Source organism: Dendrobates tinctorius, unplaced genomic scaffold (assembly GCF_039654945.1).
Source record: "Dendrobates tinctorius isolate UK_male_01 unplaced genomic scaffold, ASM3965494v1 ptg000065l, whole genome shotgun sequence".
Taxonomy (NCBI): domain Eukaryota; kingdom Metazoa; phylum Chordata; class Amphibia; order Anura; family Dendrobatidae; genus Dendrobates; species Dendrobates tinctorius.
Genome location: NW_027361733.1, coordinates 21,409,456 through 21,433,248, shown reverse-complemented (window position 1 = coordinate 21,433,248; position 23,793 = coordinate 21,409,456). Strand labels below are relative to the sequence as shown.

At 43.4% G+C, this 23,793-nt stretch overlaps 1 protein-coding gene across 1 annotated transcript in view; it reads left to right on the top strand.

The window, feature by feature from the left end:
* Window positions 1–8,190, top strand: part of KCNK1 (potassium two pore domain channel subfamily K member 1) — a 45,460-nt gene extending 37,270 nt beyond the window's left edge. Inside the window, exon 3 of the mRNA XM_073580685.1 lies at window positions 1,944–8,190. Within this exon, the coding sequence (XP_073436786.1) occupies window positions 1,944–2,215 (272 nt within the window). The 3' untranslated portion in view covers window positions 2,216–8,190. The remainder of the gene's footprint in view (window positions 1–1,943) is intronic.
* Window positions 8,191–23,793: the final 15,603 nt, after the last annotated feature.

Here is a 23,793-nt window from a genome sequence, read left to right as displayed (position 1 = left end):
GATATTAGTGTAAGGTGTATGGGGGGTTTACTTTGTAAGCACAGTCATAAAGACTGTCAATCATTAGATGAGAGCGCCCACTGGACTCCAAGGCATACAAAGGCCAGGGATTTTAATCAATAACACAGGTCAACGAAAAAAAATTTTTTTTCTGGTGTCCAAAATATTTTAATGAATTTGGGGTATTTTTGGGGTGCTGATTCTGAATATGTCATCAGTTTTGCCAGATTGGCTCAAGTTTTTGAGATTTTTGGTATCTTATTTATAGCACTTGTTGGTAAATGCGACGCATCATCTCATTAATTTCTTTGGATTAGTACTTGAACTGAGCAGTTCTCAATATAGTTTTGTGTTAATTAGTGTTCTAAAAGTTTGTTCATAGCTTGATTTTTGCACTAACTTTATGTTGTTGTCTGTTTTCCAGTGAAAAGCATGAACTCATCATGAAGAAGTTGTCTTAACGATCCAGACTCATTCTGTTACATTTGTGGTGAATATACACTGCCAAAACATAGAAGAAACATAACAGACTTCGTAAAAAAAGTGTATTTTGCCTATTTTGGGGTTATGCTTGGGGACCAAGACAAGTTTTGGGCACCACACATAGTGTGCAAAGCATGTATCGAATTATTACGAAAATGGAGCAAAGGACAAAGAAAAAGCTTCAAATTTGGTGTTCCAATGGTGTGGAGAGAGCCAAAAAATCATCATGATGACTGTTATTTCTGTGCAGTGCAAGTGCAAGGATTCAATAAGCATAAGAAACGAAAATGGGAGTAACATGGAATCTGCAAGAAGGCCTGTCCCTCATTGTGAAGATGTGCCTGTACCTGTGTTTACCATAAATAACAGTCATCATGATGATTTTTTGGCTCTCTCCACACCATTGGAACACCAAATTTGAAGCTTTTTCTTTGTCCTTTGCTCCATTTTCGTAATAATTCGATACATGCTTTGCACACTATGTGTGGTGCCCAAAACTTGTCTTGGTCCCCAAGCATAACCCCAAAATAGGCAAAATACACTTTTTTTACGAAGTCTGTTATGTTTCTTCTATGTTTTGGCAGTGTGTATTCACCACAAATGTAACAGAATGAGTCTGGATCGTTAAGACAACTTCTTCTTGATGAGGTCATGCTTTTCACTGGAAAACAGACAACAACATAAAGTTAGTGCAAAAATCAAGCTATGAACAAACTTTTAGAACACTAATTAACACAAAACTATATTGAGAACTGCTCAGTTCAAGTACTAATCCAAAGAAATTAATGAGATGATGCGTCGCATTTACCAACAAGTGCTATAAATAAGATACCAAAAATCTCAAAAACTTGAGCCAATCTGGCAAAACTGATGACATATTCAGAATCAGCACCCCAAAAATACCCTAAATTCGATGAAATATCTTTGGCACCAAAAATGCTGTTGACCAGTGTAATGCATTGCGCTGAATCTTTTCCAACAAAACTACAAATAATCCCACATGGCATCTTCTGCTCTATACCATGATGCTGGTAGTTAGCGGATTTTCATGTTGGCAGGTTCCACTATGACAAACCTTCAGCTGTGAGAAATAATAGGTTTATAGATGTTTTTAACCTTTGGATGAGAGCCAGAAAGTGCCGGAGAGTAGAGATTTGGGAAATAGTAAGGTATTTAAGCGTAAGGTTAAAAAACAACCAAGCTTTTTATTTTAGAACTATTAAACTAAAAAGTAGAAGAATAGAATAAAAGTAACAAAATAATTTAAAAAAAAAATTGCTTTTATGGAGTAATAATTTCCAAAATTTCCAAATTCTGCACTTAAGTTATATAAAAGATACATGATAAATGCCTTGAAAGATGCAGGTCCCATCTCACACCTATCTTCAAAATAGGGGTCCCAAACCTTTAATAAATCATTATCTATATTAATATACCTGTCTCTTTTTTTATCCTCACAGTATACCTGTTGCTGGGTCTCATTTCGATGCTGGTGGTCATTGAGACATATTGTGAACTTCAGGAGCTGAAAATGTTCCGTAAATTGTTCTACGTGAAGAAGAAGAAAGATGAGGATCAGGAGAACATAGTCGAGCACGACCAGCTGGCCTTCTCCTCCATCTCAGACCAGGTCGCCTCGTTAAAGGAAGAGCAAAAACTGAGCGAACCGTTTGTATCCTTACAGCCTGTGGTTAGCTACACCAGTGATGGCACCATAAATAATGAACAGTAAAGCCGAGGATGAGCTAAGGCTCCGCTGCGTACCTCAGCTTCATATAATAGCACAAATCAAGTCGGTCTGTTTATCAAGTCCTAATACTTTGGTAGTGGTCAGGTTACGGAGCACTGTTAAGAAATCATGTCTGCTCATATTAATGGTATCGTGCACTGACACAGACTTAGAGTAGTGAAGATCTAACTCCCAATGGGCAGAGACTTTACTGCTCTGCAGCTACACAGAGGACAGGCAGGGATTGGAGGGAGCAGGTTACATCATAGTGATTGGCTAAAAGGAAGAGTTATGAGAGGGAAGACAATAGATACAAGGAGTGATTTAATGCCAACAATTGAGCAGAAATGGCTAGTTTTACAGGAGAAGACTCCGCAGGGGAGAAATCAGCACGTTTGTGTTCTTTTCTGTGCAGGGCTGTACATATACGTGCTTCTCACAAAATTAGAATATCATCAAAAAGTTAATTTATGTCAGTTCTTCAACACAAAAATTGAAACTCATATATCGCCATATTTTTCGGACTATAAGACGCACCCCAAATTTTCAAGAAGAAAAAATGTGTAAAATGGGGGTCCGTCTTACAGTCTGAATTCAGCTTACCGCGGGAGGGGAATCGATACAGGTGCAGGAGTGGTCACAGGGGTCGCTCGGTGATCAAGACTGGTGCGTTGACCTCCAGGAAATCCCATCCCAGGCTGGCGCGGCAGTGGTGATCTGCGCTGCGGCGGCGGCACTCTGTGCCGTGTAGGGGGCTCTGCTAGCATTTTGTCAAAGCCCAGAGGCCCCTGCAGCTCCATTGCTGCGATGCAGTGGCCTCCGGGAAAATGGCTGCTGGGGGCAGCGCATGCTCAGATTCAGATCTCGGCAACGGGACAATCACGGGACGAGATCTCAGTGCCGAGATCTGAATCTGAGCATGCGCTGCCCCCAGCAGCCATTTTCCTGGACAAAATGCCGGCGGAGCCCCCCCATGCAGCACAGAGAGCCGCCACCACCCCAGCACAGAGCGCTGCCGCCGCACAGAGCACCGCTGCCGCAGCATTTGTAAGTATATTCCGACTATAAGACGCAACCACATTTTCCCCCAAAATTTTGGGGGAAAGAATTGCGTGTTATAGTTAGAAAAATACGGTATATAGAGTCATTACAGACAGAGTGATCTATTTCACGTGTTTATTTCTGTTAATGTTGATGATTATGGTTTACAACCAATGAAAACCCAAAAGTCATTATCTCTGTGAAATAAAATAAAATAACTTTATGACACCAGCTTGAAAAAATGATTTTAAATTCTGAAATGTTGGCCTACTGAAATGTATGTTCAGTAAATGCACTCAATACTTGGTCAGGGCTCCTGTGGCAATGCTGAGGTGTTATGGAAGCCCAGGTTGCTTTGATAGCAGCCTTCAGCTCCTCTGCATTGTTGGGTCTGGTGTCTCTCATCTTCCTCTTTACAATACTCCATAGAATCTCTATGGGGTTAAGGTCAGGTGAGTTTGCAGCCAATCAGGCACAGTGATACTGTTGTTTTTACACCAGGTATTGGTACTTTTGGCAGTGTGGACAGGTGCCAAGTCCTGCTGGAGAATGAAATTTCCATCTCCAAAAAGCCTGTCATAAGAGGGAAGCATGAAGGGCTCTAAAATTTCCTGGTAGACGGCTGCGCTGACTTTGGTCTTGATAAAACGCAGTGGACCTACACCAGCAGATGACATGGCTCCCCAAATCATTACTGATTGTGGAAACTTCACACTAGACCTCAAGCAGCTTGGACTGTCTGTCTCTCCACTCTTCCTCCAGACTCTAGGACCTCAAGCAGCTTGGATTGTGGTCTCTCCACTCTTCCTCCAGACTCTGGGACCTTGATTTCCAAATCAAATGCAAAATTTACTTTCCTTGTGGAGAGTGTCAATGACTGCCTTCTGGACATTTGTCAAGTCAGCAGTCTTGCCCATGATTGTGGAACCTACTGAAACAGACTAAGGGACCTTTTTAAATGCTTAGGAAGGCTTTACGGGTGGTTTTTGCTAATTATTCTAATTTACTGAGATAATGTCTTTGGGGTTTTTCATTGGCTGTAAGCCATAATCATCAACATTAACAGAAATAAACACTTGAAATAGATCACTCTGTAATGACTCTATATAATATATGAGTTTCACTTATTGTATTTAAGAACTGAAATAAATTAACTTTTCGATGATATTCTAATTTTGTGAGAAGCACTTGTATATATTGCACAAATATTACATTTGCCCCAGCATCACCCATATATTTATACCAGATGCCCAGGTTATACCAGCATGCTCCATATCACTATATACAGAAGATGTATAACTTATACCAGCTGTACATATATAATTATATACAGGAGATGCCCAGGTTATACCAGCATGCTCCATATCACTATATGCAGAAGATGTATAACTTATACCAGCTGTACATATATAATTATATACAGGAGATACCCAGGTTATACCAGCATGCTCCATATCACTATATACAGAAGATGTATAACTTATACTAGCTGCAAATATATAATTATATACAGGATATACCCAGGTTATACCAGCATGCTCCATATCACTATATACAGAAGATGTATAACTTATACCAGCTGTACATATATAATTATATACAGGAGATACCCAGGTTATACCAGCATGCTCCATATCACTATATACAGAAGATGTATAACATACCAGCTGTACATATATAACTATATAGAGAATATACCCAGGTTATACCAGCATGCTCCATATCGCTATATACAGAAGATGTATAACTTATACCAGCTGTACATATATAATTATATACAGAATATACCCAGGTTATACCAGCATGCTCCATATCACTATATACAGAAGATATATAACTTATACCATCTGTACATATATAATTATATACAGACTATACCCAGGTTATACCAGCATGCTCCATATCACTATATACGGAAGATGTATAACTTATACCAGGTGTACATATATAATTATATACAGAATATACCCAGGTTATACCAGCATGCTCCATATCACTATATACAGAAGATGTATAACTTATACCAGCTGTACATATATAATTATATACAGAATATACCCAGGTTATACCAGCATGCTCCATATCACTATATACAGAAGATGTATAACTTATACCAGCTGTACATATATAATTATATACAGACTATACCCAGGTTATACCAGCATGCTCCATATCACTATGTACAGAAGATGTATAACTTATACCAGGTGTACATATATAATTATCTACAGAATATACCCAGGTTATACCAGCGCAGTCTATTTAATTATTGCTGTAATTATTACAAGTTCCTCTGGAGTGTGGCAGTGTCATAAAAAACCCTGTGGAAATAGAGAGGAAGAGGACAAGAACTCTATTGTCATATATTGGAAGCAGCAATCCTAAAAGTCAATATCGACCCTTTAAAAACCCCTATACTTTTATGCCCATATTTATCTGCTTTGGTAGCGTTTGCAAGGTCTGCACTGCCCTCTAGCGAACACTGTGTTTTGTTTTTTTTTTACATAATTTGTCATGACCTGTGATGTTCCTTTCCCAAGGAGTTTTTTTTTTTTTGAGGACATTTCTTATATGGGACTTTGATAAACAGACCTATTGGAATGTTTTACACACAATTCATAAATAATATATTTTAGATACTGTAGATGTAGAGTAGAGGTAATTATTTTAAATTATGGATAAGCTTGAATTCGCCTCAATATATTTTTGTAAACATAAAAAACAAAGGTGCTCTGCAAGACAATAAATCCTTGAACAATCACTGAGCTAACTTATTCTAGGAATATCAATATTTTTTTTTTTAAGAGATTAAAATTATAAAGGATTTTGTTGGTCGTTTGAATGTAGGAAATATAAACATTAGTGATGTAAATACTATTACCGTACTGGAATCATTTTACTGAAACACCCCAGAACTCACTATTTTACATGTACATTTTATATTATTTATTAATTATCCTGTAATGATCATAAGTAATGCTGTATATTATACTTCAGAGCTATGATCATTATTCTGCTAGCTGGGTCCCTTGTATTCATGCATTGCATTACTGATCCTGAGTTACATCTTGTATTATACCCCAGAGCTGTGCTCACTATTCTGCTGGTGGAGTCACTGTGTACATACTGTACATTACATTACTTGTCCTGCACTGATCCTGAGTTACATCCTGTATTATACTCCAGAGCTGCACTCACTATTCTGTTGGTGGAGTCACTGTGTATATACATTACTTATCCTGTACTGATCCAGAGTTACATCTTGTATTATACCCCAGAGCTGTGCTCGCTATTCTGCTGGTGGAGTCACTGTGTACATACATTACATTACTTGTCCTGCACTGATCCTGAGTTACATCCTGTATTATACTCCAGAGCTGCACTCACTATTCTGCTGGTGGAGTCACTATGTACATACAATACTGATCCTGGACTGATCCTGAGTTACATCCTGTATTATACTCCAGAGCTGCATTCACTATTCTGCTGGTGCAATCACTGTGTACATACATTGCATTACTTATCCTGTACTGATCCTGAGTTACACCCTGTATTATACTCCAGAGCTGCACTCACTATTCTGCTGGTTGAGTCACTGTGTACATACATTACATTACTTATCCTGTACTGATCCTGAGTTACATCCTGTATTATACTCCAGAGCTGCACCCACTATTCTGCTGGTGCCATCACTGTGTACATGCATTACATTACTTATCCTGTACTGATCCTGAGTTACATCCTGTATTATACTCCATAGCTGCACTCTCTATTCTGCTGGTGGAGTCACTGTGTACATACAATACTGATCCTGGACTGATCCTGAGTTACATCCTGTATTATACTCCAGAGCTGCATTCACTATTCTGCTGATGCAATCACTGTGTACATACATTACATTCCTGTGCTGTTCCTGTGTTACATCCTGCATTATACTCCAGAGCTGCACTCACTATTCTGCTGGTGCAGTTACTGTGTTCATACATTACATTACTTATCCTGTACTGATCTTGAGTTACATCCTGCATTATACTCCAGAGCTGCACTCACTGTTCTGCTGGTGGAATCGCTGTGTACATACATTACATTACTTATCCTGTACTGATCCTGAGTTACATCCTGTATTATACTCCAGAGCTGCACTCACTATTCTGCTGGTGGAGTCACTGTGTACATACATTACTGATCCTGAGTTACATCCTGTATTATACTCCAGAGCTGCACTCACTATTCTGCTGGTGGAGTCACTGTGTACATACATTACTGATCCTGGACTGATCCTGAGTTACATCCTGCATTATACCCCAGAGCTGCACTCACTATTCTACTGGTGGAGTCACTGTGTACATACATTACAATACTGATCCTGGACTGATCCTGAGTTACATCCTGTATTATACTCCAGAGCTGCACTCACTATTCTGCTGGTGGGTCACTGTGTACATACATTACATTACTTATCCTGGACTGATCCTGAGTTACATCCTGTATTATACTCCAGAGCTGCACTCACTATTCTGCTGGTGGAGTCACTGTGTACATACATTACATTACTTATCCTGTGCTGTTCCTGCGTTACATCCTGCATTATTCTCCAGAGCTGCGCTCATCGTTCTGCTACACTCTCCTATCCATATAGATAAGCACTGAGCAAGCAGGGAGTGATGGGAGATTGAACTCAGTAGTAGCACAGTGTACAGAATAAGGCGATTTCTGCTTCGTACAGGTACATTTTCTTTCTCTGTAATGTGATATGGGGCTGGATGGATGTAGCTTCAGCTCTACTTCTACAATGTAGCTTCCATGGTGCCTCATATGGATTTTACTGTAATGTAGGATTTAAATATGTGTAATTTAGGAATATTTGTCTTCCAGAATTCCAGAGACTTCAAAATTCTACCCAGCATTTTTAAATAAAGAAAGTAACGTGTCAAGAATTCTATGTTGCATTTCATATTTTCCATTGTGAAAGGTTCTATTCCTCCGCAGCAGATGTTCCTGCAGTTCTTTTACGCTGGGTCATTTACCAGCATTTGTGGAGTCATGCATTGCTACCTGATGATTTGCCTTTTTGAAAAGCTGACATGTGCCCACAATAGCCGCGGGTGGAATCGCGATCCACCCGCTGCTATTAACTAGTTAAATGTCGCTGTCAAACGCTGACAGCGGCATTTAAACGGCGCTTCCTGCAATTGCGCTGAAAATACGCACACCAGTGACCCACGTCATGTGATCGCGGGTCACCTGTGTGTCGGCATGACAACTCAAGGTCTCCTGCAGACCTCTATAGTTGTCAATTGCCGTTTTTGTGGTCGCCGCGACATTGCATTAAAATGCAATAATGGTCGATTAAAAGATTGTGTCTTCACCAAAATGGTATCATTAAAAACGTCAGCTCGGCATGCAAAAAATAAGCCAACCTGAGATCATGAAAAATGGAGAGGCTACGGGTATCGGAAAATGACAATTTTTTTTTTAGCAAAGTTTGGGTTTTTTTTTCACCACTTAGATGAAAGAGAACCTAGACATGTTTGGTGTCTATGAACTCGTAATGACCTGGAGAATCATAATGGCAGGTCAGTTTTAACATTTAGTGAACCTAGCAAAAAAGCCAAACAAAAAACAAGTGTGGGATTGCACTTTATTTTTGCAATTTCACCACACTTGGAAGTTTTTTCCCGTTCTCTAGTACATGACATAATAAAGCCAATGGTGTCGTTCAAAAGTACCACTCGTACTGCAAAAAATAAGCCCTCACATGACCATATTGACAGAAAAAATAAAGTTATGGCTCTGGGAAGGAGGGGAACGAAAAACGAAAACGCAAAACCGAAAACAGCTCCAGGGGTTAAGGGGTGTTAGAGAACCCCCAAGCACACCGAATAGGAGATGTATGCCCTTAATGCAGCAACCGACCGGCTGCAACCCCCTCGGCAGAGGTAAGGAAGATATCCCACCGCTGCTACCAGTGTAACGGGGTCTTCTGTGCTGTAATACCTCTTACATTACCACCCTGTTTCTCAGGAGGTTCACTCTGCTTTTCCTCACTTCTGAATGAAGGAAGCTGGTTCGAAAGGCTTTGTAACGTGGGAACATATAAAAGATCACTGCTTCTCCACGTATTTCCAGTGTGACAACATTTTACTCATCGGTCTCAGAATATATATACATACAGAGGGCAGGACAATCAATGTGTGTTGTGCCAGTAGATAACAGGCTCCAATTAAACAGAGTCAGCATGGGTTTGTAACTAATAAGTCATGTCAGACTAACTTAATTTCCTTCTATGACGGAATCACTGATTGGGTGGAAAAAGGAAATGCTGTAGATATAGTATATCTTGACTTCAGCAAAGCATTTGACAAAGTATCTCATACAATCCTTATTGAAAAAATGACTAAGTATGGAATGGACAAGGCAACTGTTAGGTGGATTCATAACTGGCTTAGTGATCGGACCCAGAGTGGTCGTAAATGGCTGCACATCCAGTTGGAAGAATGTCTCAAGTGGGGTACCACAGGGCTCTGTCCTGGGCCCTCTATTGTTCAACATCTTTATCAACGATTTAGGCCGGTTTCACATTCGCGCTTTTGAGCTCAGCGACGGCCTGCGCACGGCCACCGCTAAGCCCCGCCGCCTGCCCCGCCTCCACCGGTATCTCCGCCTCCGGGCGCATGACGTTGCATGCGTCGTGCGTCCCCTATCTTCATCACAGAGGGCGCAGGCTGTGCGCAGTCTGCGCACAGTCTGCGTTTGGCGGCGCATGCGTCCTTTTGACGGTGCGCCGAGCACAACCAAAATGCAACAGGTTGCGTTTGGCGCTGCTCGGCGCACCGTCAAAAGGACGCATGCGCCGCCAAACGCAGACTGTGCGCAGACTGCGAACGGCCTGCGCCCTCTGTGATGAAGATAGGGGACGCACGACGCATGCAACGTCATGCGCCCGGAGGCGGAAATACCGGTGGAGGCGGGGCAGGGGGCGGGGCTTAGCGGCGGCCGTGCGCAGGCCATCGCTGCGCTCAAAAGCGCGAATGTGAAACCGGCCTTAGATGAAGGAATTGAGGGTAAACTGATTAAATTTGCTGATGACACAAAGCTAGGAGGGATAGCTAATACTAGAGAAGAGAGAGAGAGGATTCAAAAAGATATAAATAAACTGGAGAAGTGGGCAGCAACTAACAGAATGGTTTTTAACAGGGAAAAATGCAAAGTACTACATCTGGGCAATAAAAATGAAAAAAGCATATACAGAATGGGAGGAATAGGGCTAAGCAACAGCACATGTGAAAAGACTTGGGTATACTAATAGATCACAGACTGAATAGGAGTCAACAGTGTGATGCAGCAGCAAAGAAGGCAAATGCAATTCTAGGATGCATTAACAGAAGCATACAGTCTAGATCACGTGAAGTCATTATTTCCCCCTACTCCTCTTTGGTCAGACCTCATCTGGAATATTGTGTCCAGTTTTGGGCACCACAATTTAAAAAAGACATCAACAAACTGGAGCAAGTTCAGAAAAGAGCGACCAGAATGGTGACCGGTCTGCAAACCCTGTCTTATGAGGAAAGGTTGCAGGATTTGGGAATGTTTAGCTTGCAAAAGAGAAGACTGAGAGGAGACTTAATAGCTGTCTACAAATATCTAAAGGGCTGTCACATTGTAGAAGGATCATCTTTATTCTTATTTGCACAAGGAAAGACTAGAAGCAATGGGATGAAACTGAATGGGAGGAGACACAGATTAGATATTAGAAAAAACTTTTTGACAGTTAGAGTGATCAATGAGTGGAACAGGCTGCCACGAGAAGTGGTGAGTTCTCCTTCAATGGAAGTCTTCAAACAGAGGCTGGACAGACATCTGACTGGAATGATTTAGCGAATCCTGCTTTGAGCAGGGGGTTGGACCAGATGGCCCAGGAGGTCCCTTCCAACTCTACGATTCTATGATTCTATGATTCTAAGATGCCAGACGTACATTACAATAGCCGTGGGATTTACAAAGGTGGGGGGAGGTCAGAAGTGGGATATCTTGTTTACCTCTGCCCAGGGGGTCGCAGCCGGTCGGTTGCTGCATTAAGGGCATACATCTCCTATTCAGTGTGCTGGGTGGTTCTGTAACATGGGGTTAATCCTTTCTCAAACAGAAACCATCAATAAGTGGGCACTTATTTTATTTTATTGCAAAAAAAAAAAACACTGACCAAAAAATACGAGGTAAAGAAATATGCAACAATAAAAGAAAACACTTAGCTGCTGCAGAACCTCATTAATCAAAGTATATCCTGATAAGCTGCTGCAAATTTTTACAATTATCACTTTAGCTGCTGCAGAACATAAGATACACGTCATCTGCTGCAGAATCTCTCAATACAAACCTCAAGTTGCTGCAGAACATCATAATACACAGTGGATATGAAAGAAATCAAATCCAAAGAAAAGACAATGTGTGCATATACCCTAATGAAAATAAATACCGTAAGTAAAAAAGCAAGTGCATTAAATAATTAACATAAAGTATTAAGTAAACACTGTTTTTGGATCAAAAAATGCATAAAGCTGTCCCAACGCAACAAGGTGTACCCCATTGAGACAGTAACTACATGCTCTAATGTTAAAACCTACCTAGTGTGAACAGTGGCAGAGAGTCTCCGGGTCCCAACCAGAAACCCAGCTTTGGAAGGACTATATATGAACTACACAGCTCAGTGAAAACGGGGCCACACCCTATTTGTACAGAATACAAAAATACTGAAGAAAAAAAACAGAAAACTGAGCCGGTTTCTAGAACTGTGCTTGTTTCTATGGCCAGTGTGAACATGACTTTACATCATTTACATCATGCATGTTTTCAAGTTATACTATGGCTCAGTTTCCTGTTTTTTTCTTTGGTATTTTGTATTCAGTACAATAGGGTGTGGCCCCGTTTTCACTGAGCTGTGTAGTTCATATATAGTCCTTCCAAAGCCGGGTTTTTGGTTGTGACCCGGAGACTCTCTGCCACTGTTCACACTAGGTAGGTTTTAACATTATATCATGTAGTTTCTCTCCCAATTGGGTACACCTTGTCGCGGTGAGACAGCTTTATGCTTTGTTTGATCAAAGATAAAAAACAGTGTTTACTAAACACCCTATGTTAATAATGCACTTGCTTTTTTACTTATTAATTTTCATTAGGGTATTTGCACACATTGCCTTTTCTTTGGATTTGCTTGTTTCTATGGCCAGTGTGAACATGCTTTTACATCATGCATGTTTTCAAGCCATACTCCGGCTCAGTTTTTTTTTCAGTGGATATGAAAAGTCTACACGCCTCTGTTAAAATGCCAGGTTTTTGGCATGTAAAATAAGGGTATGTTTCCACGTTTAGTATTTGCTGCGGATTGGACGCTGCGTACAGCCGCAGCGTTCAATCTGCAGCATCCAGATGTTACAGCATAGTGGAGGGGATTTTATGAAATCCCATATCCACTATGCATACAAAGACGCAGGTGACAAACCTGCGTATATTCACATGTGGCGTGTCTTTACAGACCGCAGCATGTCTATATCTTGCGGAGACGCTCAGTCTCCACAAGATAAATAGCACCTATTAGATGCGCCTATTCTGGAGCTTTGTTGGGTTCTTCCCACTTGCCCTGTAGGGGTGGCAAGTGGGGTTAATAAGGGGTTAATGTCACCTTGCTATTGTAAGGTGACATTAAGTCCGGCTTAGTAATGGAGAGGTGTCAATAAGACACCTATTCATTTCTAATCCTAGAGTTATTCAAGGGTTAAATAAACACACACGCAGTAACAACAAAGTATTTTAATGAAAGAATACATTACACTGTTTTAAAATCTTTATTATACTCCTAATCCCATATCGAAGCCATTGTTCTCCTGTAAAAAAAAATCAAAAAATAATAAACCAACAATATCCAATCTCGGGGGTTAATCAGTTTACAGGCGGAGCAGCTTCCATTCATTCCCCAGCAGTTTACAGTTGGAGCGGCTGCATTAGCAGCACTCTGGCTGTAAACTAATTAACCCCCAAAATCGATTACGCCATGGGATTTTTTACAGGAGAACAATGGCTTCGATATGGGATTAGTAGTATAATAAAGATCTTAAAAAAATGTAGTATATTCTTTCATTAAAATACTTTGTTCTTATTGTGTGTGTGCTAATTTAACCTTTGAATAACTCTAGGATTAGTAATGGATAGGTGTCTTATTGACACCTTTCCATTACTAAACCGGGCTTCATGTCACCTTAAAATAGCAAGGTGACATTAACCCCTTATTAACCCCACTTTCCACCACTACAGGGCAAGTGGGAAGAACCCGATAAAGCTCCAGAATAGGCGCATCTAATAGATGTGCCTTTTCTGGGCAGCTGCGGGCTGCTGTTTTTAGGCTGGGATCAATGGCCCTTTACCAGCCTGAGAATAGCAGCCCCAGCTGTGAGTTTTGCCAGGTTGGTTCAGAGGGGGACCCCACATCAGGTTTTCTTTCATTCATTCTCTCCTGCTCGCTGTTGCTGGCAGAGCAGGAGAGAATGACAGCTGCATTTAGCACCAGCCGAGGAACAGCGCTTACTGTAGCTCTTCTTCCACGGCAGCCGTCCGTGAAAACGGAGGACAATGTGAACTGTTCTGCGTGTGCACGTGTTCAGCACGGTTTGCAGACCGTGCACTCCCACAAATATCGATATGTCAACGTGAAAACACGCTGACATCTGCATAGACCCATTCATTTGAATGTGTCTACGTGTGTCGGTGTCTCCGGTACGTGAGGAAACTGTCACTACATATACCGGAGCCACTGACGTGTGAAACCGGCCTTACTGGATGGCAACACAGGTCCCAGTCCCTCTAACCATAGTGGCTGGATAGAGCCCGCAGTCCAGAGCTTCTGTTTCTGACATCTCATATCACCAGTGCTGCCCGCAGAGAAAAAATGGCGACGCATGGCAACAGAAATAAAAGTCGCAGGAGCAGGATCTGGTGGAGATGTGACAGAGACAAATTACAAATATTTTGAGGGAGAAAATAAAAATAACAAAACTAAAATAATTTATTGCATAAGTGTGAACACCCTCTTATAATTGGGAATGTGGCTGTGGTCAGAATTAGCCAATCACATTTACACTCTTGTTGCATAGTAGTCATAAGCAGCTGCCATCATTTACAGTGATTCTGATTAACCCATATAAAGTTTTGTTGTTCTAGAAGGATTTTCCTAGCTTTTCTTAGTTGCATTTTACATCAAAGCCATGGTCAGTAAACAGCTGACAACACAGCAAAGGGATCATATTGTTGAAAGTTATCAGTCAGGACAAGGGTACAAAAAAATTCTAAGGCATTAGATTTACCATGAAACTCTGAAGACAGTTGTCAAGGAAATATCTAATGGTAGGGGGAATTGTATAGCAGCCCTAGAGTTACGTACATTTAATTGACAAAGAACAAACTGGATTTACCAGTATTGCAAGAACAAAGGGGCTTTAGCTGGAGGTGTCAAACATGGCATTTGAGCTCCAGGACTCTGAGCCTCATAGGTTTGCAAATGGTCTGTAACCAAACAAAATATTTCCTATTTACTGTATAGAGAGGAGTGAGGGAGGCACATGACGGTTGGGTATTCGAGATTCCTGTTGGGTTTTACCCCTTTCCCAAAACTACCCTCAGCCCGTAATTCCCACCATCTAAATACGATAGACAGTGTGATAAAACACTCCGGGATCGCCTTTGCTGGGGTCAAAGGTCACGTGCGTTCAGCATGAAACTCAGGCGCAGAGCTGGAATTCGGGTGTAACTGACCCTGGGTCAGGTTTATTAATGGTGAAAGCAATGCAAAAGGAAATAAAACATAAAACAAATCCTTGCCTGTCCGGCACTAACTAAACAATGGACAACCTAACTACCAACTGGCGGGCTTCTCCCGTCCAACCAAACCACAGTTGCAGTGGGCACTGCTTCCACTCACGTGTGTCTCTCACACAGACAGGCTCTCTGTGTTCCCAGGCAGAGACACTCACACAACCACCTTGCATCCTTTTATATCCACCTCCCATTATTCATTAGCATGCAGGTGCGATACTGACCAGACTAGGCCACATAGGAAAGGAATCTGGGTGAGATATACCTGCCCTCATCCACTATTCCCACCTGATTCTCACATATCCTCCCCCTCTGCTCAGACCACTCTGGTCGAGCAATGACACCCGCCAAACAGTGCACTCGGGACAGGGCATCTGCATTCCCCATCTGTACCCCTGGGCGGTGCTCCACCGTAAAAGTGTAGGCCTGCAGGGCAAGGAACCACCGGGTCACCCGGCTATTCCGTTCCTTGTTCAAGTGCATCCACTTGAGAGGGGCATGGTCAGTGATCAGCCTGAACTTTCGGCCCACCAGGTAATATTTGAGGGTCTCTAGAGCCCACTTAATGGCGAGGCACTCTTTTTCTACGACTGCATACCTTTGCTCGTGTTTATTCAGCTTCCTGCTGAGATAGAGGACTGGGTGTTCCACACCGTCCCTCACTTGTGAGAGTACAGCCCCGATACCGGTATCAGAGGCATCCGTTTGTACCACAAACTCGCTGCGGAAGTCCGGAGTCACCAGTATGGGATGAGAGCAAAGTGCCCGTTTTAGGCTATGGAAGGATTCTTCAGCCGCTAAACTCCATTTAATCATGACGGAGTCTTTCCCTTTTGTAAGATCCGTCAGGGGGTAGCGATGGCTGCAAAATTGGGTATGAACCGGCGATAATAGCCGGCGATCCCCAGGAAGGCTTGCACCTGCTTCTTGTTGACAGGTTGTGGCCAGTCCTGAACCGCCTGAATCTTATCAACCTGGGGTTTAACAACACCCCTCCCAATTACATACCCCAAATACCGGGCTTCTTCTAGCCCGATGTGACATTTCTTGGGGTTCGCGGTTAGACCTGCCTCCCACAGGTCGTCAATCACAGCTTGTACTTTCTGGAGATGAGTCTCCCAGTCCAAGCTGTAAATGACAATGTCATCCAAATAGGCCGAAGCGTACCGCCTATGTGGCCTCAAGACTCGATCCATCAGTCTCTGGAAGGTCGCCGGTGCCCCGTGCAGTCCAAACGGCATATACACATACTGAAATAAACCTTCCGGCGTAGCAAATGCCGTCTTTTCTCTGGCAGCCTCAGCCAGAGGGATCTGCCAATACCCCTTTGTTAGATCTAGGGTCGTAATATACCGGGCTTTTCCAAACCGATCTATTAACTCGTCGACCCGGGGCATAGGATAGGCATCAAATTTTGAGACCGCATTCAGTTTCCTGAAGTCATTGCAGAACCGGATGGTGCCGTCCGGTTTAGGAATTAGCACAATCGGGCTGGACCACGCACTGTGCGATTCCTCAATGACTCCTAACTCTAACATTGCCTTCACTTCTCGGGAAACGGCTTCACGGCGCGCTTCCGGGATTCGGTAGGGCTTTACGTGAACTGTGACACCAGGTTCCGTTACGATGTCATGTTTCATTAGCATAGTCGGCCCGGGTTTTTCTGAGAAAAACTTTTGGTTGTGAAGTAGAAACTGCCTGACCTCAGTCTTTTGCCGCTCCGAGAGAGTCTCTGCAACCCGTACCTCCGGTACGGTATGCGAGCAGACAGGACGGGCCAGCTCCGCTGACAAGGCAGACCGATCCTTCCAGGGCTTTATCAGATTTACATGATAAATCTGTTCAGGTTTCCGTTTACCTGCCTGGTATACTTTGTAGTTTACTTCACCAACTCTTTCCTAGATCTCAAAGGGGCCCTGCCACTTTGCCAGGAACTTACTGTCCACCGTGGGGACCAGGATCAACACCCTATCTCCGGGTGCAAACGTACGGATCTTGGCGCCCCTATCATAGATTCTTTTTTGGGCTCCTTGAGCCTGTATCATGTGTTCTTTGACGATAGGCATAACAGCCGCAATACGGTCCTGCATTTGTGTGACGTGATCTATCACTGTTTTAAATGGAGTGACCTGACCCTCCCAGGTTTCTTTTGCAACGTCTAACAGTCCGCGAGGACGTCGGGCGTACAATAACTCGAAAGGCGAGAATCCCGTGGAAGACTGGGGTACTTCCCTGATGGCAAAAAGCAAATACGGAAGTAAATAGTCCCAGTTCTTCCCATCCTTGTCTATCACCTTTCTCAGCATCTGCTTCAGAGTTTTATTGAACCGTTCAACCAACCCGTCTGTTTGAGGGTGATACACGGATGTGCGTAACGGTTTGATTTGTAACAATCGGCAGAGCTCCTTCATTATCCTGGACATAAAGGGGGTCCCCTGGTCGGTGAGTATCTGTTTTGGTATACCGACCCGACTAAACACATGCACCAGTTCCTTGGCAATCGTCTTGGTGGCCGTGTTACGCAAAGGGATGGCCTCCGGGTAACGAGTGGCATAATCCAAGATGACCAGGATATGTTGGTGTCCACGTGCAGACCGTGGAAGGGGCCCAACTAAATCCATCCCAATCCTCTCAAACGGGACTTCAATAATAGGTAGGGGTACCAAAGGGCTACAGAACCGGGGCTTAGGTGCAGAGGCTTGGCAGTCAGGACAAGACTCACAATATACACGAATATCGTGATGCATGCCTGGCCAAACAAAACAGTGTAATATCCTTTCGGTGGTTTTCTGGACTCCCAGGTGACCTCCCATCACATGTCCGTGGGCCAGGTCCAGCACCTGCCGCCGGTAGGGTTTTGGCACGACTAATAGTTGCACCGTATCTTCCCCCTTTTTCTCTATCTGATAGAGTAAATCATTCTCCAGAACCATGTAAGGATATGCCAGCCTAGAGCCAGGTTCTACGGGTACCCCATTTATCACTTTTACATTTGTCCTAGCCTGAGAAAGGGTAGGATCCTTTATTTGCTCGCTTTGGAAGTCATCTTTCTGAACTTCTAAATCCGGCAAACGGGGAGGTGGACGGCTGTCGGCCTCCTCCTCTTCCCCGGTCTCCTCCGTATCACCCGCCATGACTGAAAACGGGAACTGCAGGTCATTTCCCGCAGACTCTTCCCCAGAGTCTTCCGGGGAGACCTCTTCCAGGGGTTCGGGACCCACACGCGCCCTGGGAGAAGAATCATGTACACTATTACCCTGGGGTATCAACTGATTCTCCCACAATTGCCAGAAGTGGGGAAAATCCCAGCCCAGGATAACATCATGCAATAACGCTGGGACGAGTCCCACTTTATGTTGCACAGACCCATAGGAAGTAGTAATGCATATGACCGTGGTGAGGTACGAACAGGTGTCTCCATGCACACGTTACAGAAAATTTGTCTGATGGTCCAGTCGGGGCTGACACCAGACTGGCCTTCACCAGAGTCACCACACTTCCCGAGTCTAACAATGCCACCACATTTTTGCCATCAACAATTAAATCACACAAGTGTTTTTCCACATCCTTTTGACCGGCATTCACACTCACCACCCGTGCAACCATAGACATGCGGTTTTTAGAGTCTGTGATGTCGCACTGCATGGGTTCAGTAGTGACCGGACAGTTCGCAGCAATATGTCCCATCTCTTGGCAGTGGAAACACCTAACGGGCCCCTTGCTTAGACCATAGTTCGTTACTCTCGGCCTCGCAGTGCGGGCAGTCCCGTTTTCCTCCCCCACTGTCTTAGGGATTTTTCCATCTCCCCTACTCCCTGGAACAGTCTTACCGGTTCCACGTGGAGATGATGAAGAACGAGGTGGGGTAGCGTCGTCTCGGAGTCCTTCCGCCACGGAGTAACGTTCAACCAGATCCACCAGTTGATCTGCCGTCGTAGGATTTCCATGGCTTACCCACTTCCTCAGGGCTGGCGGTAGAGCTCTCAGGTACTTGTCCATGACGACTCTCTGGATTATCTCTGGCGCTGTCAGCACCTCGGGTTGTAGCCACTTCTTCGTCACGTGGATCAGGTCGAACATCTGGGACCGCGGTGGTTTATACGGCTGATAAGTCCATTGATGCACTCTCTGTGCACGGACAGCGGTCGTCACTCCCAGCCGGGCCAAGATCTCGGCTTTCAATTTGTCAAAGTCCTGCGCGGCTTCAGGCTCTAAGTCATAATAAGCCTTTTGGGCCTCACCGGAAAGAAACGGGGCAATCAGGCCGGCCCATCGTGCCTTCGGCCATTTTTCTCGCACCGCCGTCCGTTCAAACGTGGTCAGGTATGCCTCGACGTCATCTTCGGTCGTCATTTTCTGCCAGTACCGACTCACGTGAATCACTCTCGACTCGGCTTCCAGGTTAAGCTCAGGTAAGCTTGCCAAGCGCTGCGCCACCTGCTGGAGAAGCGAACGATCGGTAACTGTCATGTCCACCAACTCCTTCAGCTGGGCCATCATCACCCGATTAGCTTCTTGCTGGACGGCGGTGGACTGTACCAGCGCTTTCACCACGTCCTCCATGCTCATGCTTGCAACGTGATGCCCGCGTTCTCCACCACAATGTGATAAAACACTCCGGGATCGCCTTTGCTGGGGTCAAAGGTCACGTGCGTTCAGCATGAAACTCAGGCGCAGAGCTGGGATTCGGGTGTAACTGACCCTGGGTCAGGTTTATTAATGGTGAAAGCAATGCAAAAGGAAATAAAACATAAAACAAATCCTTGCCTGTCCGGCACTAACTAAACAATGGACAACCTAACTACCAACTGGCGGGCTTCTCCCGTCCAGCCAAACCACAGTTGCAGTGGGCACTGCTTCCACTCACGTGTGTCTCTCACACAGACACGCTCTCTGTGTTCCCAGGCAGAGACAATCACACAACCACCTTGCATCCTTTTATATCCACCTCCCATTATTCATTAGCAAGCAGGTGCGATACTGACCAGACTAGGCCACATAGGAAAGGAATCTGGGCGAGATATACCTGCCCTCATCCACTATTCCCACCTGATTCTCACAACAGCCACAAAAATGACTGAACACCGTATTTAGATAAATTGGCCACAGCAGCCATCTATTAAAACATTTAACATACAAGTTTCTTTAAACGTTATTCAAAAGGGGGCGGTCCTCAAGGCCCCAAATTGTAACCGCCTCAGGTTCCAGTCCCATAATAATAAACTTGGCCTCCAGGTCGAGTCCTGCCTCTAGCCGCTAGGCACCAGCTCAGAGACACTAAGAGACTCGCCCGGCCACTATCCGTCATGAATTCCTAGTGATCCAATATTTCCACGTAATCCTCCCAAGGGGGAGTCCAGGACCTTAGAGATCCCCCCCTCCAAGCCACCAATTACTATCACCACCAACCTCGAGGACCACCTCCCCCACACCACGCTGCTATGACAAGTTATACATAAACTTTAGTAGTAGCATAGATGAGATTACTATGAATTAACTGCCTATCGATGCCACCTTCAAGGGGGGTGGGTGGGAGCTTGTGTTCTCTGTGATAGGGGAACATAAAATGGTTGCCCTATAAAATGCCTACCCCCTTTTATTGTATACCCCTTAAACCCTCCCTTAACCCCGCCTACTACCCCTCAGCCCTATCAGATATCCACATTCAAATTCTTTTACCCTTACTAGCCTGTCCCTCTTAACAAATATCCTACCCTATAGTCCCTCTCAACCCCGTCATGCTGTCCTCCCTTTTATGGCCTGTGGCCTCCCAGTACGGCCTCACTTGATTGTGCAAGTGCCTTGCAGTGAACTATTAGACCACAGTCCAATTACCACACAGTAATTATATTCCCCTCTGGGCCATCATGGAAGCATGAGTTCACTGTGATATTTCAGTTTTTCTTTTTTAATAAATTTGCAAAAATGTCTACATTTCTGGGGGTTTTTTCAGTCAAGATGGGGTGCAGAGTGTACATTAATGAGAAAAAAAATGAACTTTCTTGAATTTACCAAATGAAACAAAGAGTGAAAAATGTAAAGGGGTCTGAATGCTTTCCGTATCCACTGTACATTTCGCATGTACAGTTAGGTCCATATATATTTGGTCACAGACATTTTTCTAATTTTGGTTCTAGACATTACCACAATGAATTTTAAACAAAACAATTCAGATGCAGATGAAGTTCAGAATTTCAGCTTTCATTTGAGGGTATCCACATTAAAATTGGATGAAGGCTTTAGGAGTTTCAGCTCCTTATCATGTGCCACCCTGTTTTTAAAGGGACCAAAAGTAATTGGACAATTGACTCCAAGGCTATTTCATGGACAGGTGTGGGCAATCCCTTCGTTATGTCATTCTCAATTAAGCAGATAAAAGGCCTGGAGTTGATTTGAGGTGTGGTGCTTGCATTTGGAAGGTTTTGCTGTGAAGGAAACAAGTGGTCAAAGGAGCTCTCCATGCAGGTGAAACAAGCCATCCTTAAGCTGCAAAAACAGAAAAAACCCATCCGAGAAATTGCTACAACATTAGGAGTGGCAAAATCTACAGTTTGGTACATCCTGAGAAAGAAAGAAAGCACTGGTGAACTCATCAATGCAAAAAGACCTGGGCGCCCACGGAAGACAACAGTGGTGGATGATCACAGAATAATTTCCATGGTGAAGAGAAACCCCTTCACAACAGCCAACCAAGTGAACAACACTCTCCAGGAGGTAGGCGTATCAATATCCAAATCTACCATAAAGAGAAGACTGCATGAAAGTAAACACAGAGGGTTCACTGCACGGTGCAAGCCACTCATGAGCATCAAGAATCAAAAGGCTAGACTGGACTTTGCTAAAAAACATCTAAAAAAGCCAGCACAGTTCTGGAAGAACATTCTTTGGACAGATGAAACCAAGATCAACCTCTACCAGAATGATGGAAAGAGAAAAGTATGGCGAAGGCGTGGTACAGCTCATGATCCAAAGCATACCACATCATCTGTAAAACATGGCGGAGGCAGTGCGATGGCTTGGGCATGCATGGCTGCCAGTGGCACTGGGTCACTAGTGTTTATTGATGATGTGACACAGGACAGAAGCAGCCGAATGAATTCTGAGGTATTCAGAGCCATACTGTGTGCTCAGATCCAGCCAAATGCAGCCAAACTGATTGGTCGTCGTTTCATACTACAGATGGACAATGACCCAAAACATAAAGCCAAAGCAACCCAGGAGTTTATTAAAGCAAAGAAGTGGAATATTCTTGAATGGCCAAGTCCGTCACCTGATCTCATTGAGCATGCATTTCACTTGTTAATGACTAAACTTTAGACAGAAAGGCCCACAAACAAACAGCAACTGAAAACCACCGCAGTGAAGGCCTGGCAGAGCATCAAAAATGAGGAAACACAGCGTCTGGTGATGTCCATGAGTTCAAGACTTCAGGCAGTCATTGCCAACAAAGGGTTTTCAACCAAGTACTAGAAATGAACATTTTATTTACAATTATTTAATCTGTCCAATTACTTTTGGTCCCTTTAAAAACAGGGTGGCACATGTTAAGGAGCTGAAACTCCTAAACCCTTCATCCAATTTTAATGTGGATACCCTCAAATGAAAGCTGAAAGTCTGAACTTCAACTGCATCTGAATTGTTTGGTTTAAAATTCATTGTGGTAATGTCTAGAATCAAAATTAGAAAAATGTTGTCTGTGTCCAAATATATATGGACCTAACTGTACATTATATCGTACTTATCAGGTTTGAGTTCATATTTCTTTATAGATATGGGTCATTTTGCTTCTGCAGCCAATATAACCTCTAGCATCAGGTCCTAAGGCCCAACAGGCGCCATTTGTTATCACCTAATTCTACAATTCTCAGAAGGCTTTGTGGTAATTATACACAGTGTATATGTCAGAAATCTTGTTTTTCGGGTTGTTAACCTTTATATCTTAAGTATTTTACCTCACAGCAATGCCTTGTGTGTTGTTGTTATTCTAAAATGTCTCTGAGAGCTTGCGGCTCCCACATTCTTAGCCATGGTAAGGGTTTTTTTTAAATTCTTTTACACTATTGCCATTGCTGTTTTTTCCTTTCACCACACAATTTTCACAACTTTTGACTATCTTTTCAACCCTAGTTATTGAAAACTTGTCAAAAAAGACCTAAAAAATTCTAAGCAGGCCACACACATACAGAAAACAATATGTGCAGCACGGCCCAGTTTAGGTGTGACGTGTCCAGTTGTCAAACTGTACTAGTATAACAGGTTTTCTATTTTTTTTAACGAAATTCAATCCCCTTCCAAAAAATGACATAATAATAAATACTTGGTAGGTACACACCCAAAAAGCCAGAAGCTGCAGTGGGGCACTGTGTCGGTGGCATGCATAGAAGTGTAAAATGTAGCTACAATTACCGTAATTACAAAATGGTTTTCCACAGCTGTGGTATGGAGGTGTATATACCATAATGCCCAACTCTGAAGTATGAGAAAAAGGGACCCACAATGTGGGGCATTCAATGGCAGTTTTTTTTTTATACCCCCCTATATACCTTAACACTACTCAATCCTTTCTGTGCACCCACACAGAAATAGTGCCCTAGTAAAGTCTCTTTTAGGCCCCCACACAGACACAAACCCACCCTGAGCCCTGCAGGATCAACCAAACCCACCTTGAATTGCCTATT